The 15,774-nt window shown below is 40.9% G+C and overlaps 1 protein-coding gene across 2 annotated transcripts in view; it reads right to left on the reverse strand.

Moving 5' to 3' along the window:
* The window catches only part of myo10l1 (myosin X, like 1), a 48,146-nt gene that overhangs the window by 23,484 nt on the left and 8,888 nt on the right, over nt 1-15,774 (reverse strand). For both annotated transcript variants that reach the window (XM_069152560.1, XM_069152559.1), the window contains exon 2: nt 12,190-12,288. In XM_069152560.1, the coding sequence (XP_069008661.1) occupies nt 12,190-12,288 (99 nt within the window). The remainder of the gene's footprint in view (nt 1-12,189; nt 12,289-15,774) is intronic.

The following is a 15,774-nucleotide window of genomic DNA, read 5'->3' on the forward strand; positions in this document are numbered from 1 at the left end:
TTTGGTGATTCTGCACTTTAAATTAATTGACTGATTGATTTATTGATTGATTGATTGGTTGGTTGATTGAATTTGCAGCAGGTGATTAATGGCTGGGTGTGTGTCAAGGCTTTAATAGTCAGTTTAAGGCAGCGGCTGTTAAGAAAAAGCACCAAACAATAGAAAAGTAGACAGAGAATTTACACTGGCTGTTGTTTATTTGTCATTTGAAGACACAAAGTTATTTACTTTATTGGTGAGAGTTTCAGGAGAAGATGGATACCCCTGTCATATCTGTCCTTTAAATATAAAATTAAAGGTAGCAGATGATTGCTTGGCTATTTTTTTGGTCATTTTCTTGTGGTTTAAACAAATCAGCTGTGCCGTGTCAATTGGTGAGGTTTAGAGGTGTGGGTTAGGCAGGTTTTGTTCGTTTCAGTAATGCCAGGCTAACAAGTTTCAAGTTGTCAAGTTGAGCTAAACTTACCGGCTGCTGGTGGTAGGTTTATATTTACAGACATCAGAGGAGTCGATCTTCTCATTTAACTCATATAATGTCAAAAAAGTGAGTACGTGTATTTTCCAAAACCGAAACAACTCCTTTAACAGTACTTAAGTGTTTTAAAGTGAAGATTCCCTGTCAAATATCACAGACACTGAGTGCATTAAGATGAATGGCATTACATTCTGTGGTATGCTAATTTTACTGGCATTGCAATCGCATAATGCTTGAATTTCAGTTCTCGAGCTGGTAATGATGCCTGTACTGGATAAAGGTGTCTTCTTCAGAGTAACAAGGAAGCTGATGTGTTCACACCAGATTAAAAAAAAGATTCCAGCATCGCATGGTCTTTTCATTTTTAGCATTAACGGGCCAATTATGATGCAACATGACGAAAATCCACATAACTAGAATACAGAGCTTTATGGCCTCTCTTCCCCTCGCAGCCCATGCCTCATCTATGTCATTTGTCGCTATGGCAACTGGAGAGTAGGGGACAAGACGGGTGGGGAACCCAGCTGTGGGAGGTGAAGAAAAACACGGAGAGAGAGCGACAGTGAGGACAGAAGGAGAGAGTAACGGATCTGATGTGGCAGGACCTGAAGGGGTGAAAGCAGCTCGGTGTGTGTGTGTGTCCAGGTTAGACGCACACACTCTGCTACAACCATCTATGAAGCGTCAAACTATTCAGCCAACAAACAGCTACCTTCACCGTGTACCTTCTATGCCTTTCCTTACAAACTTGGGCGAGCTGTAGCAAATGCCACACCTACACTACACCTGTTCATTCATGTTCATAGTTTTATATACAACACACACACACACACACACACACACACACACACACACACACACACACACACACACACACACACACACACACACACAGGAGATAATTGCCATTCTCTATCAGCATGAAGGTCATTCACTCATTCCAGTGAAATCAACTTGTCCAAGAATAGAAACGATGGCCTTTACAAGACTGACTTATTCATATGTCAGCTCAGAACCAGCCTCTGTGTGTGTGTGTGTGTGTGTGTGTGTGTGTGTGTGTGTGTGTGTGTGTGTGTGTGTGTTGCTGTAACAGATGTGATGGAGGTCTGTTGAGAGCGGCAGAGGGGAGTGCTGTAGGCGTTCAGACATCCCGTTCTTAAATAAATCTATTTCACTCCAGTAACACTGTCTTCCTGCACAGAGCTGTTGCTTGCAGACGACTCAGGGCAAAAAAAACCTCAACATGGTACCATTCTTCGCCAGCTGTAGGCCAGTATCAGTATACTGCCGTTTCAGCCGACTAAAGAAACCTGTGTGCAGCATGCTGTAGTTTGTGCACTCTTTTTCTTCTCCTAAATGTCAAAGAAGAGACATCGTGCGTACACTCGGTAACTGCGGTTGAGGATCTAACCCATGAAGTCACTAACCTTTTTCCACTCACTCAGCTGTGATGAAATGACCCAATTACCCCTTATCCTCCATTAGAGAGGCCATAACTCATGGAGGGTTACGTGAGAAGCTAACAGCTCAGCATCTTCACTACGACCCTGTCCATTTGACTCTCTGTTGACCTTTTTACTTTCGTAGTACTAAATCGGGGCACTGACATTGACAAAGAACTCAAACATATTTTCTGATGTCTATCTGCTAACAGCTGACAGGGCACTTGTTATCCAAGCACAATTATATCTATACATATGGGTGTTGCAGCTGGGGTCAATATCAGGCTGATATGTTGGTATCAGCCCAAAAAACAGCTGATAAATTTTGAGCCTTCTCTGGTATAGTTTCTGCAATATTAATAAAAGATCAAGATTAACTTAATTTGAATTCCTCCAAGCTGCTATTATCAATATTATGATAATAACCATTAAATAAATGTGAGAAACAGAGTGAAGAAGTCGGATATTTATCACCAGCGCTGCAGTTTACCTTCACTCTGCTGTGCTTTAGTTTTTTAGCTCATTGCTTAATTTTATTTTGGGGCTCACAGTTTCACTCCTGCTGCTCACTATTTTGAGTGAAAAACTCCTAAAAAAAACACACTTTACACTTTACACGCTCAACGTTCTGGGTCCGACTTATGGAAAAATGGTCTTGCACAAAAAATAAAGTTCACTGTATTGACTGTATAGTTTTTGTGGAATTTTAGGTGCAGTAACAAATGGGCCACTCATATGCCTTATAGATTTATACATTATGCGACGCAGTGAATTTCAGTTAATCGCGTTGCACATATAAAAAGAGTTTTACGAAGGCAGCTGACGTTGAAGGAGGAATTTGCTGCTTTACTAATCGACTTCGATTCACGTTCATCAATAACGTAAGAAACAGACCTGTTAATAACCCAAGCATTCTTGAATTAATTAAAAACTGTACAATCCGAGTAGTAAAAGAAAATGTTTGTTAAATGGTGCAGTCGCGTCGTTGCCGCATGTTTGAGTTCTGTGCCAGAGTCCAAAAACACAGTGATCACATTAGTCGAACATACTGGACCTCGGGGGGGTGAAATGTGCTCAGGCGGCTAAACACACAACTGTAAATGAATGTTTGCTGATCCATATCTGTTTTTTATTTATTCAATTAATGCTACGTCCTCCTACTCTCACCCTTTGATGCTGAGGTGGCAAGTTTTACATCTGTGTGTACGTGTGTGTGTGTGTGTGTGTGTGTGTGTGTGTGTGTGTGTGTGTGTGTGTGTGTGTGTGTGTGTGTGTGTGTGTGTGTGATCTTGTCAGTGTCTGATGTGCATTAGACACATGTTTGTCTGAGTGATGAGATGCAGTGACATGTCAGTTAGTCTTGGCTTGGGCAGCTATTTACATGCACAAACACTTTCATATTGATTGTATCACAGCTGGACTGGGGTCCATAAATTTTTCTGTGAGAAGAGAAGGGAAGTCTCTCCAATATATATCCAATTCCATTAGTGTTAGATAAAGCTTTTCTCTCCACCCTTTTCCTTTACTTTCTCACCCCATTAAATCACTCTCTGTTGCCGTTGCTCTCTGTCTGATTTTCTTCTTGAATTCTGCATGCCCTTCATCACTCCTCCATCTCTCTCATCTCTCTTTCTCTTTGTATCTCACCCCTCTTTCATCCCTCCCCCGTCATTCACTTCGCTCCTCTCTCTGTTCTCCCGATGTCCGCCTCTCTCACATCATCCCACTCTTCATTAATTTACTGCTCTCTCTTCTGCCTGCCCCGCACTGCATTTCCCACATTTCAACCTCCCACGGCCTCCTTTTTTTCTCTTTATTGCTGGTTCATGTCCACGATATTGTTTCTAGTATCTTCCTTTCGCTTGGTTTTTTTTTTTTGTTCCTTTCTGCTCTGTCTCTGTATCACTCACACAGACTCACTTAATGCCTAAATGGCTCAATTTGAGACCCCTGCCTGTAATTGAAGCCTTACTGAGAGCCATTTCAATCAGAAAGTCAAGCGTGCCTTTGAAACCCGGGGTAAATTATAGTGGAACAGAAGAGAAGGCACTGCAGACGCACACACACACAAACACTTCAGAGCAGCACAAGCGGAGTGGAAGAAGGACACAAGGACAGCAGAAATGGAGCTCTGTGTTTGGTTGTCCAACCTCGCAGCCTCCACTTGTGTCATTCAATTATCTTATGTTAATAACTGGAGCCAACAGGGACGACCAGCTGGTTTTAGTAGGTTAGATATCTTCAAACAAAATGCATCAAATGTTTTATGTATCTTATCATTTAAGTGCTTTCTATATTTTGCTACTCTGAAATTATCTCAATCTAACAATTCAGTTTTGATGTCATTTCTATTCATATTTACAATTGAGAGCCCTTTCACTGTATTGTTCCAACAGACAGGATTATGTAGAAGTATATTGAAACTGCAACATGCTGATGCATTCACTGCTCTATGACTGCTTTGATATTTAAGCTTTCATGATGTGATATTAAGATCTTATTAAGACCAATTACACTTTCTGAATCTTTTCTGTAAATGTACAGTATGTTACTGGAATGGGATGAACACTTTTGACTGACACTGGAGTTATTCACTGATTCTATTGTTTACACTAAACGGGCTTGAGGCTGAAATGTAATAATTTAACATTTGTCCATATCATAGAGTAAAATGAAGTTTTTCAATAGAAAAATGAAAAACTATATTATGCTATTACACTATATAATAGTGAGACCATGCACCTAATCTACTACAGTTTTTGATTTGGGCAAGCTTCCTTCCACAATCTGTACTGCAACTATGAAATTTATATATATTATTTTGCTTATGTCCATATTAAGGGGTAATTTAGCAATTGAGAAATTTCCATAATTCCCTAAACTTTCACACAGATTAAAAAGAAGTGCTGTGTTATCCTGACTTTACACCCCTGGTATGATCACAGTATAACTCTGGCTCTACATTTCACATAAAGCAACTCAACAGTTCCTTTAAGAAATCTGCATCTTTAAAACTCCATATTTCTGTTAAAATAACCTTGATGACACTACGAGGATTATGTTTCTCAGGCTTTAAAAAGGTCCTCTTCAAGACCAGTAAACTCAATTTGATGTGTGAATTCTGTGGAGTTCACCTTTTAAAAAGGTTGGTCTCCAATAATGGTTAACTTAAGGCTTAAAACAAATAAATGCGTGGGATTCCTATCCGAGTCTTACAATTACTTCTAATGCCAAAGCTGTTTTCAAATAAAAAAGGCCTTGCACAGCAGATGAAGCAGAGATGTTTCGTGGAAAACTACTCAGGACAACCCATACACAACTGATTCAGAGAGAGGAGAGTGGGAAAGTATGTCAGTGACCGAAATAAAATGCAGCTGAAGTGGAAGAAAAAGGGGTTTTGTCTTCTTCCATTGCCTTCTGGTGGGTTTTAACACACATTCTGTGCGCGGCTTCTTGCTGCACATTAACGCACAAAAAAAAAAAAAAAAAAAAACCAGCAAATTCAAACTGTACTGTACGCAATAAGTTTGACTACCCAGAGAGTCTAAAATGGGCTACTCCTTATTCGATAATTCATGATTGGAGAGAGGAACAGAAGAAAGATACTGAATTAATGAGAAAGAAACAGAGATGCAGAATGAGAGTAATGTAGAAGTAGAGCGTGGTTAACCGACTCTGACGTGTCTTCAGTTGGACGTTTCTCACTAAAACAGGAAGTGTGGCAGACAAAACTAAAGGGTGCCATTGATCTGTGTTTTGCTTATTGACAATAAATCACAAAAATGGACAACAGTGATACTACACCATTTCTGAATGCTTTCTGTCTTCACTACAATGTCTTTTTGCATTTGTTGCAGACTATTTCAAGCTGTGGATTGATACACACTGGTACCAAGTGGTGACCAACCGTGATGTCATCCATTGGTTTGTCAACCGCCATTTTAAGCCTCAAGTTTGTCATTTTGGACGTCACTATCTTGGTTCTTTGGAGCCAGAAGTGTCCATATTTGGATGAGGTAGGGAGGAGCTGACTGGGAACTCGAAGACACCTCGCTCGCCCACCTATACTGGCAACCTGATTGCACCTGAGGCATGTCAATCAAAACCAGACATGTCCCCTAGTATACCTCCCTTTGAGGCCTAATATCTAATTTATGATCGAATTACTTTTTAGAAGGACCACCACCACTGTCAAGAATGAGTGTATTTAGCGAATGACACTAATAATGAGATAAAAAAAAAAAAAAAGTTAGACTTTTTATAAGAAAAATTTAGCTAAATGGGAGTCTGATGGAGCCAGTTTTTTTTTTGTTATGCCAGCCTCTAGTGGCCCTCAGTGCTATTGCACTTTAAAGGTACCTCCACATTGGCTTCTCTTATTGCACCCAAATACTACATCCATTTTTATATACGGTCTACGGTTGGTGCAATAGTTCGTATGTATAACAGGACTGACTTAAAATAAAACAACAGTGTCCATGTTTATTTGGATAAAGGGTCTATCAGGACATTGGTTAATAAATCAATGACATTTAAATCAGCCTCCAGATTATCCTGTTGACAATAAACAGCTGATAACTGATTTGAATAGAAGCGTAACTGTTCTGTTCGACAGGCGTGAGACAGATGATAGAAAAACATGGCTGAAGCGCCTCCTGTGTAGACATGCTGTTATTCTTGTTGGACGATGATGGAGGAAGAGGAAGGAGATATATGGCATTACTCGTTAGTATGATTTGGTCTTTTGGGATTTGTTGACAATATTCACTCTCGCAGACACACAATCCATTTCTTCCCTTTCATTATTTTCCACTGCTTCTGTTTTCAAGCAAAATTGCTGCATTCTTAACCTGCTTCGCTCATGTGAACACACTTCCACACACACATCGAGTGCGTACAGTCTTTCTGTAAAGCTCTCTGATGTCTGAAGCTGCTTTGCATGATTCAGGAGGAGAGCCAGGGGAGACAAGCCTCTTCATCTGACTTCACATATTAGCTGCAGCCAGAACGCGAGGAGGCGAGAGAGATAAAGATGGAGAGAAAGAGAGAGGGAGAGAAGAGAGCTGAGGGCACAGTGACCTATATATTCTGCAGACATCTATTCACCAGTACAAGAGAAAGTATCACACAGTACTGTACGCACCTGCAGCTCGTCTCTCTGACCTTGGATCTGATCCGTCAGACCTCAATGTGTCCGATTAGGATTGTAGGATTGGGGAACACTGAGGAGGTCTTTGGTGTAATCTGATCCTTCACATCAAAGTACTTTGCAAATGGAGCAGCTGCAGCCAGCAGTGTTTCGCAAAGTCTCTTTAACTAAAAACTAATTATGTTGCAGTGAATGAAGGGAGAAAATGGCTTTTTGGGAACATCTATAGGCTCTCCAGACTGCAGAACTCATTGATCTACTTATGCACAAGACATGAGAGGTTAAACACATCTCAAATGCAAAAAGCAATGTTGCCAAAAATCTCTGTATGTAGTTTGAAGGTATAATTTGTAAATTCTAATTGTATAGTTATAAATTGAAATAGTAACAGTGCCAAAAACATTATTTTACAAATGAAACGCTTTTGGGAACCTAAATCAGAATCTTTCTTCCTCAGTAATCTATCAGCAATGAGAAAAGTATGAAGTTTCCCTGTAATAAATCTTTTTAACATGCTGTATTGTGCGTTAATTTACACAACTTCACAACAATGAAAAAGCCTTAACAAGCCGGCAGCTCTGTGAAGTGCTAAGGCTAACGTTCTGATATTAATGTTTACCATGGTCAGCATATTTGCAATTTAGCATAGTCACAGGCTCACCTCCTTAGAGCAAGCTTGTGTGCTAAATTGCACCCAATACTTGTAAAAGAATTTTATCTGGACCAAAGAGACAGACCAACCAACAAACAGTGTCAACTTCCACCGAGCCAAAATTAGCAACGAACGTGTTTCCTACCACCAAGCTTGATAAATTGGATTAAGAAAACAACGTTAGCAACAAGAATTAACTGTGTTTCCATGTGAATAACACATTTAATATGTCATCATCTTTTAAGATGTGGCGCTCATCCCACCCCAAGGAGGGTCACTGCCTTCTTTCCTCACAGATACTTTAGTGAGACAGGGAAGGTGAGATGGACAAAATGCAAGAGCGTAAGGCTGGAGGGAGATGTGTGTGTGTGATAGTGTAAAAGTTAAGTTATCCTATATGATGCTAAGCAAGTATGTACCTACGGGGTCCTCAGAGGGTTAGAAATGTGAAACTGTGAGCAAGAATGTGGGTCAGGAGATCACACAACAACATCAGCTTGTTTGTGTGCCGAATCAAACCAAACAAGTCACTTCTGCACTTTTCATCAGGCCCATTTGTCAGAAGGTGGTTAATCTGCTCTGTTGTGTGCGCGTGTTTCTGAGTGCTTAGTCGTTTTGTGTGTGCACAAGGAGCGCACAAGGAGTAATGCATCCCTGAAGCGTGTTCTGGGCTCGCGTGAGCTCTCACTGCAGCTTTCACGCTAGTTAGTGAAATCCAGGTCACACAAAACGTAGTCCGTAACTCATCACAGGCTTAACCTGTGTGTGTCCACTTTTGTGGTTGTGTGTGTGGGTGTTCACTGTGCAAGTGGGGGAAATGTTTAGGTTTAAAGCAGATGTATAGAGGAGCCTGATACAAACCCTGTGTCCATATCCACGGCAACCAAACCAGGTGGATTGTCATCACAGAGAACTGTCCCACTGTAACATGAGAAAATACTGGGAAAGGCTTCACTGTACTGTCTACAATGCGATCTATTTATTGTGTCTTTATCTGCTATCCAGTTCTTTGCTGACCCAGTTTCACCACAGGTTCATTAAACTTTCATCTAATCTGATTTAATCCAGTCATATTCTCTATACCTTAAACTATACTGACTTAAAAGGGAAAGGTAAAACCTTGAATCATGGATGAGACATGTGTGCATTGTGTTTTATCAATCCATAGAGATCCATGGTTTAGCTCAGGATTCACCAGAAAATTCACCCTCCAACTCTCGGTTATGGTATTGAGCTTTAGGTGGTGACCCATTCACATGCAATTTAAGCATCACATATAATGTGTACAAGCACTTTGCCTGTTAGATAACATAGAGATGATGCTGTACTTGTTAGCTATATTCTCCAATCAAGTGTCACTCCCCTGCTTCAACCCGCTGGCTCAAACCAGAAAAGACAGCAAATTTCTTGGCTTCGATTCAGCTCAAATGCAAACCAATGGTTGACATCAATGCCTGCTATCTCCTATCTCCATCTTTTTATACACTGAGGATGTCTGGTTCATGAAAGTTGTCATCAGAGCTCAAGACCTCAGACTAGGATTAGAGTTGAGTCATATAAATTAGTGGTACTGACTAGACTTGGACGCGTCTGCTTTAAGACTTGACAGGCTGAAGACGCAACCTCAAGGCAACAATCTGAGAAGTCCTGACATCAGATTAAAACAACACCATGATCCTCCTTTTTGCATTTCACTCACATGGAAATGCTTTGATTCACTATTTGGAACGGGACATTCAATGTACTGTTTCCATTAGAAAATACATTTTGTTGTGATTGCTGTAAAACTTGTTCTGTCACATCAAAAAAAAAACTAAAAAGATACGGAATCAAACTTCTAAATGAATAACAGTAGATGTTGAGTTTTTGAGGGTATGTTGGTTTTGTATTTTGTTGTAAAATGAGTGGTGTCACCAGCAGGCTTCTTTATTAATGCAGGAAAAGGGCTAATGTTTGGAATAAGCTGAACTAAAGTATACGGTTGCCAGAATGAAACCGTGTATGACTTGCATGAGCGGACAGAATAGTACTAGGTAAGAAAGTAAATCATGAGCCTGCCACTCAAAATGAATGCCTCTTTGCATGATGTGGCACAGGTGAGCAACAAGCTCCAATATTGCCACTTTCAAGTAAACTCACTGGTGAAGAAGCAGCACAAAAATGATTGTGTTGTAAAGGGTTTGCATGTACTTCTGGTAATTGTGAGTGCGACTGATCTGACATGAAAGCTTGTAGTTTTGCAGTTCGTAACCCAGGATGGGTAATGTGGTGAACTGGGTCAGTGTCAGTAGATTACAGAACCGAAGAGACAGAGGAGGAAAGAGAGTATGAGAAAGAAAGACAAGAAAAGTAAACCAAAGAACCAAAAACAACCAAGTGCTGTTAAATATTCATTCTTTCAGATAGAAAAATGCTTCCAGGATTCACTGGGATCTGTGTGATTGTAATCAAACATTAATTTATGACCAGGAGAACGTGGGGTTGAACAGCAGGGACGGATGGGGAGCCTGGGACCATACGCGTGGGTCAGATCCTGTAGTAACAGGGTATAGTCCTCCTGTCCTGCTGATTCTCTATCAAATATTCACTACCTCCTGCAGAGGCAACACTTAAACACCAACAGCTAGCAGGGAGGGAGAGACAGAGGGAGGCGGGGAGAGATGAATGGGGGTTGGGGAAGTTAAGGACATTCATAATCCAGAGCAAAGAGAATGCATGCTCCTATAACCAATCCTCTATTTTGGGAAATGCCTGTCTGACCCTGTCGCGTCCCCAAACAACAATACCGAAGCAGCTGCAACAAAAAAGGGAAGCTTTTAGAGCGGCATTTGGGCAGTTCATGTCGGAAAAGCCACAAAAACAGGAATTCATTGTGCTGCACATCTATGAAGGAGAATGTAGATGTTCTTTGGGGGTATAAAGGGAGGATTGAGACTCTTGAAATCGGGCAAAAGAACCAAGTCTATTATTAGCTCCATCTTTAAACGCTGCCAACTAGAGCGCACGGGTGTGTGTGTGAGTGTACACAAAACACATCAGCCATCAAAAAACATTAAATCCAGAGGGCGACGTGTGCATGCCCTTGCTCTGATAGAGATTAGAAGAGCGCGCGCACACACACACACACACACACACACACACACACACACACATATAATGAGATTTAAGCATTCAATTCCATTATTTTGGCAGGGAGTCTAACTGGTGTTAAGGTCGGGGTCAGCGATGCTGCCAGGTTTTGCTATTTAGAACAACTACAGGCAACCTTGTTCTTACATCTGACATCCCGCACCGAGGAAGTACATTTAGGCTCCCATAATGCTTTCTATCTATTCTAGCTCTCCTCTGAAGGCTGAATATGTGTCAGAGATGATTTTTTTTTTTAAATATGTATGAGGAAGAGGACGAGGAAGGAACCGGGGCAGGAAAGTGGAGCATCCTGACAAGGAGTTTGTATCGATCAACGCAGGAGAGGATGAACCTGCACAGCTGCTTCACCCTCACTCTGACCTTTCCGTGAATACGAATGCACAGTGCAGCTGACACGCTGCATGCAACCGCTGTAGCTTTCACTCCGCAGTAATGCTGACAGTTTAATTCTCAGGTCTGGTTTGAATTAATTAAATGTGTTTTAGTCCATACAGTGTTTGCAATTTGTATTCCATTCAGAGGACTTAAATAAACAGTTCTCCTCACGTAAGAAAAGTATTGATTGTTTTACGCTCTCTTAAAATGTATTTATACTGTTTTGATTCAGACAACCAGGTGACCTCTAGGAGTTTAAAGGCACTGACCAGCAGAAGTATCCCCATGTGGGGGACCTTTGTTCCAGCTTGTTCCATCACACCACCGCCTCTTCCTAAAAAATATCAGTCCTTCACATCAACCAGGTTTGTCCTTCCAGCTTCAACAGCAAGCCGCATACCTTCTTCTTTTTCAAAATACTATATGAACTTGAGAGGCATGACATTTAATCAGCAATACCTCCTGAAAATGTTAATTAATCATCATTTCTAACTTAAAAAAAAAACAAAAAAACAAAAAAAAACAGAGGACAGAGTGAGGGCACTGTCTTTAAAAATCAACTCATGCTACTGCACCAAAGTACCTTTATCCGGAAAAATATCCTCGATCCATTCACAACAAATAATATTTTATTTCTAAATCACAATCAATAATCCATTCTATCATATAATTCCTTGTCGCAAGTTGTTTCTGAGCACATAATGTATGTGTGAGAGCTTGTGTACGATGGTGTCAGCTGTGAACGATATAATATCTGGTCGTGTATACACGCTTTGCTTGTCCTGATTGTACTCAGTATTGTGTTAAAAGACAAATGAGATCAGAAAAGAGAGACATGAGCAGTGTGTGTGTGTGTGTGTGTGTGTGTGTGTGTGTGTGTGTGTGTGTGTGTGTGTGTGTGTGTGTGTGTGTGTTTGTGTTTGTATGTTTTATATACATCTCTTACCTCTCCATAGTCAGTTGTGACCACGAGCGTTCCATCTCCACAGGAGTTGACGGTGGCGGGAACCAGCTGCTCCTTCTCTCTGACCCAAACACGGGTCCCCTGGATCACACAAACACACACAAATACTGAGGTTACACACTGAAACCAGTCGTTATATTTGCTTATGTAAAGTAATGAACCCTCTGGACGAACAGAGTGGAGGTCTTCAGGCGAGAAAAGAAGATAGTTTGGACGTCTCAGTAGATTTAGATTGTTTGTTTATTGGACACTTGGACTATTTCTAAATTCTTTGTATCACCTTCAAAAAGAAAACAACAAGTGAAGAGAGCCAAAATTAAATAACTGTGAAAAATGTAAAATACAGTAGAAACTTCTTGCTCTTTTGGACCTATAATAATCATTTTACCACTCATATACAATCATTCTGTTTGATAACACTTTCTCAGTAGCCATTTAACTACAGAAAATGGTAGATACGCTTCTGTGGTGAGTTTCAATGTCCAGACAGGTGACTAATCACCATATAAGAAATCAGCAGTTGACGTAAAGGAAAAAGAAAACTGTCAAAGTGTTGTTAACAACCTAAATGATGTAATGTGTTGCTACATACTGTATAAAAGTCTGTCCATATGATGAGTATGTATGCAAACAGATGTCACAGATGTTTTAAATAGGAGACTGTAAAGACTGGAACATCTGTTTTTTCTGCAAAGGTGAAGCAACAGCGCTTGAAGCTGGTGTGTGTGTGTGTGTGTGTGTGTGTGTGTGTGTGTGTGTGTGTGTGTGTGTGTGTGTGTGTGTGTGTGTTTCACTCAGGGTCAGAGGAAGTTGCTCCTTCAGACCTTTCCACAAAGACAAAGCCCTCTTTCACGCAGTCACTGACCTCCGACCTGAAACCCCTAAAAAGGGGCACAGCGTAACGGAGGAGAGGGAACAGACGAGGAAACAAGAGTCAATGCAGCGACTGAAGTGGGAGAGAAATGCACCACATGCCCTCTTGTACGGTTTAGTGTGCTGCACTGAATCGTTGGTGAATTCACCAAAGAATTGTCTCTACAGAGGATGACGAAAAAGGGGCATCCCAATGGAAATAAAATCAAAGAAAAATGGCAATATTGAATAGATTTAATGCTGGTAATGCCATTAATGTTTGCTCACTCACTCACAGATGATTTGAAATCCAGAGTTTGGGTCAAAACCAACAGGGCTGGTATCTAAAAGGGATAATAAACTATTCCTAAATATGATACACACATTTCCCTGTAAGGATATCAAACATAGGTAATACCTTATATATATATAGGTACCACACAAGTTCCCTTGTTTAGCCTTTAAAAGCAGTGCACACAAATCTAATAAATGGCTAACATTGTTACATGTATTTGTTATCAACTGTAACGCCTCCCGTGAGCATTAAAGTGATGACTGGTGTTGTATTAATATAAAATATGTTTAGGGAGGAGAGGATTTGTTAATGTCGACAAATACTTAAAAATGTGTTTATAGCTGAGCACAACTAAATTATAGCGCGTCATAAACCATTTACCTTTTTTTGAATAAACGCTGAATAGAGGAAGTTAAAATAAAATGTTTCCCGAATGTGAAATAATATTGCTTAAGTGCACATTTACATACAGTGTGAGTCAATATAAACAGACAGAAAGATAACATCTTCTAAATAGTGAGTATCTTCTGCTTTTCTTTGTTATATATCATTATAAATTAATTGTGTGGAAAGCGGGCACTTTTTCTGACATGCAACAGTCTAAACAATTGATCACTGATAATGATAATTTCCAGTTTTTATTCCTTTAATATTTATTTTTGTTTATAGTAAAGTCTTGTGCAGTCAACTGCACTTCCTTTCAGGTTTGTATCAGTGTGTGTTTGGATTTGATTTTTAAATTGCAAGTGGCGATGTAATGGCCTTGTCAATAATATATGAATGTTGTTTTTATGGGAGCAAAGTTTCCTGACATAAATGCCCCAATTTAAAGCCTAAGTGTTCTGGTGCTAAAAAAGACTCCATGGGGCACCAGATGTGATCATCTGAATGAAGTGAGCAGCAGAGGAGGAGTGGAAATGAATTGTTTCAGCAACAGATGGTCCCACACACCCCTGAAGCATTCCCTGACAACCTTCATCGCTTTTATTCTACTCTCTTCTCTCCATGTTTTTGGGCTTTCTCTGTCTCTTTCTTACACTCAATCCTACACACATACACGCTGGTGATAAGAGAAGAACTGGTCATGCCCCAGGCCACGAGTTTAACCAGGCAGAAATCTCCCACCCACTCATAGCATACTATATATAAACACAAACTGGTAGCTCCCGGTAAGGCTCAGGGGGGGGAAATGTCTCAGTCCGTTTGTATGCAGACTTTAACACTCAAGTATAGCTCATCCTTTGCATTAGTCTGTGCGAGTGTCCTTTCTCTCTGTTGTTCTGCCCTCGGTAACTCTATATATAGACCCCTCATCGCTCCTCTACAACCTCTCCTCACTCAGTCAGCCTGTCTCGACTCGAATTACGGCTCGTCTGCCCGTCAGATTCCAACACACTGAGCCATTATAATGACCTGATGACCTCCCCGGCCTCAGGCTGTGTGCCCACAGTTCACCAGTACTTAATCAAATCCTGTTTTAACTGATAATTTGACCTCTGACCCTGTTTAAACCTCGATCACTGCTCCCTTAGCATCAGCCGTGAAGCACGGTTCAGACGTAAGCACAGCTTCTTCACAACTCTTAATGTTCACAGTGAACCACATCATAATGCACGGTTCTGCTTTCTGTCTGTCTCGCTCTCAATGTGTCTCCCATTTAAGTAAATTGGTCTCTAGTCCCATATCGATGTGCGATCTCGGGGGCAATCGCAGCAAAGAGGAGATGGAGGGTTATAAATGACCTGCCAGCCTTACAACCTACACCTACCAACACCCTCATACTCATCCTCTCCTCCTCCTCTTTGAGTCCTCCTCCCCTCCCCCCATCAATTACTGCTCTGGACAGACAGGAATGGCCACGCATGACAACAAAGTCCAACCCTTTTCGTGCACTAAAATCTATAGCTAAAGCACCATGCTTTACTCGCTGCTTCTCTGTTGTCCATTGTTTCACTGCTCTGTGAAATCCAAACCAGACCAAACTCAGGCCTCCAGCTCCGTCCATCATCTTTTCGTCAAGCTCCATTAAACCTCAATCCACCTCAATTGTCCCTTTAGCCTCAAACATGACCCCTGACCTCAAGTCTCACAATCTGCTCTCGAACCAACAGGAACTGAAAGAGTACCAAAACATGTCGCCCAATGAGCGCTATCTGATGAGGTTCTTTGTGCAGGTTAGAATAATTAGCTGGTGCTACAAATTCAATAGCTCGATTACAAGTATGTGTTTACAGCTAAGCTTTACATTTTGATGATGACCGATCGTTTCTCTCACTCTACCACACATCAATCTTTTTCACAACTGATTGGATGAAGGCACCACTTGTCAATGCACTTGTTTCACACACATTCGAGGCCAGAAACAGGCCATACTGTTCCAGAATAATGCCTCACATAGGCCTGTTCTGTTTGTGAAATCT

The sequence above is a fragment of the Embiotoca jacksoni genome, unplaced genomic scaffold (assembly GCF_022577435.1).
Source record: "Embiotoca jacksoni isolate LCO1_2020_lvr unplaced genomic scaffold, fEmbJac1.0.p SCAF_18, whole genome shotgun sequence".
Classification (NCBI taxonomy): Eukaryota; Metazoa; Chordata; class Actinopteri; family Embiotocidae; genus Embiotoca; species Embiotoca jacksoni.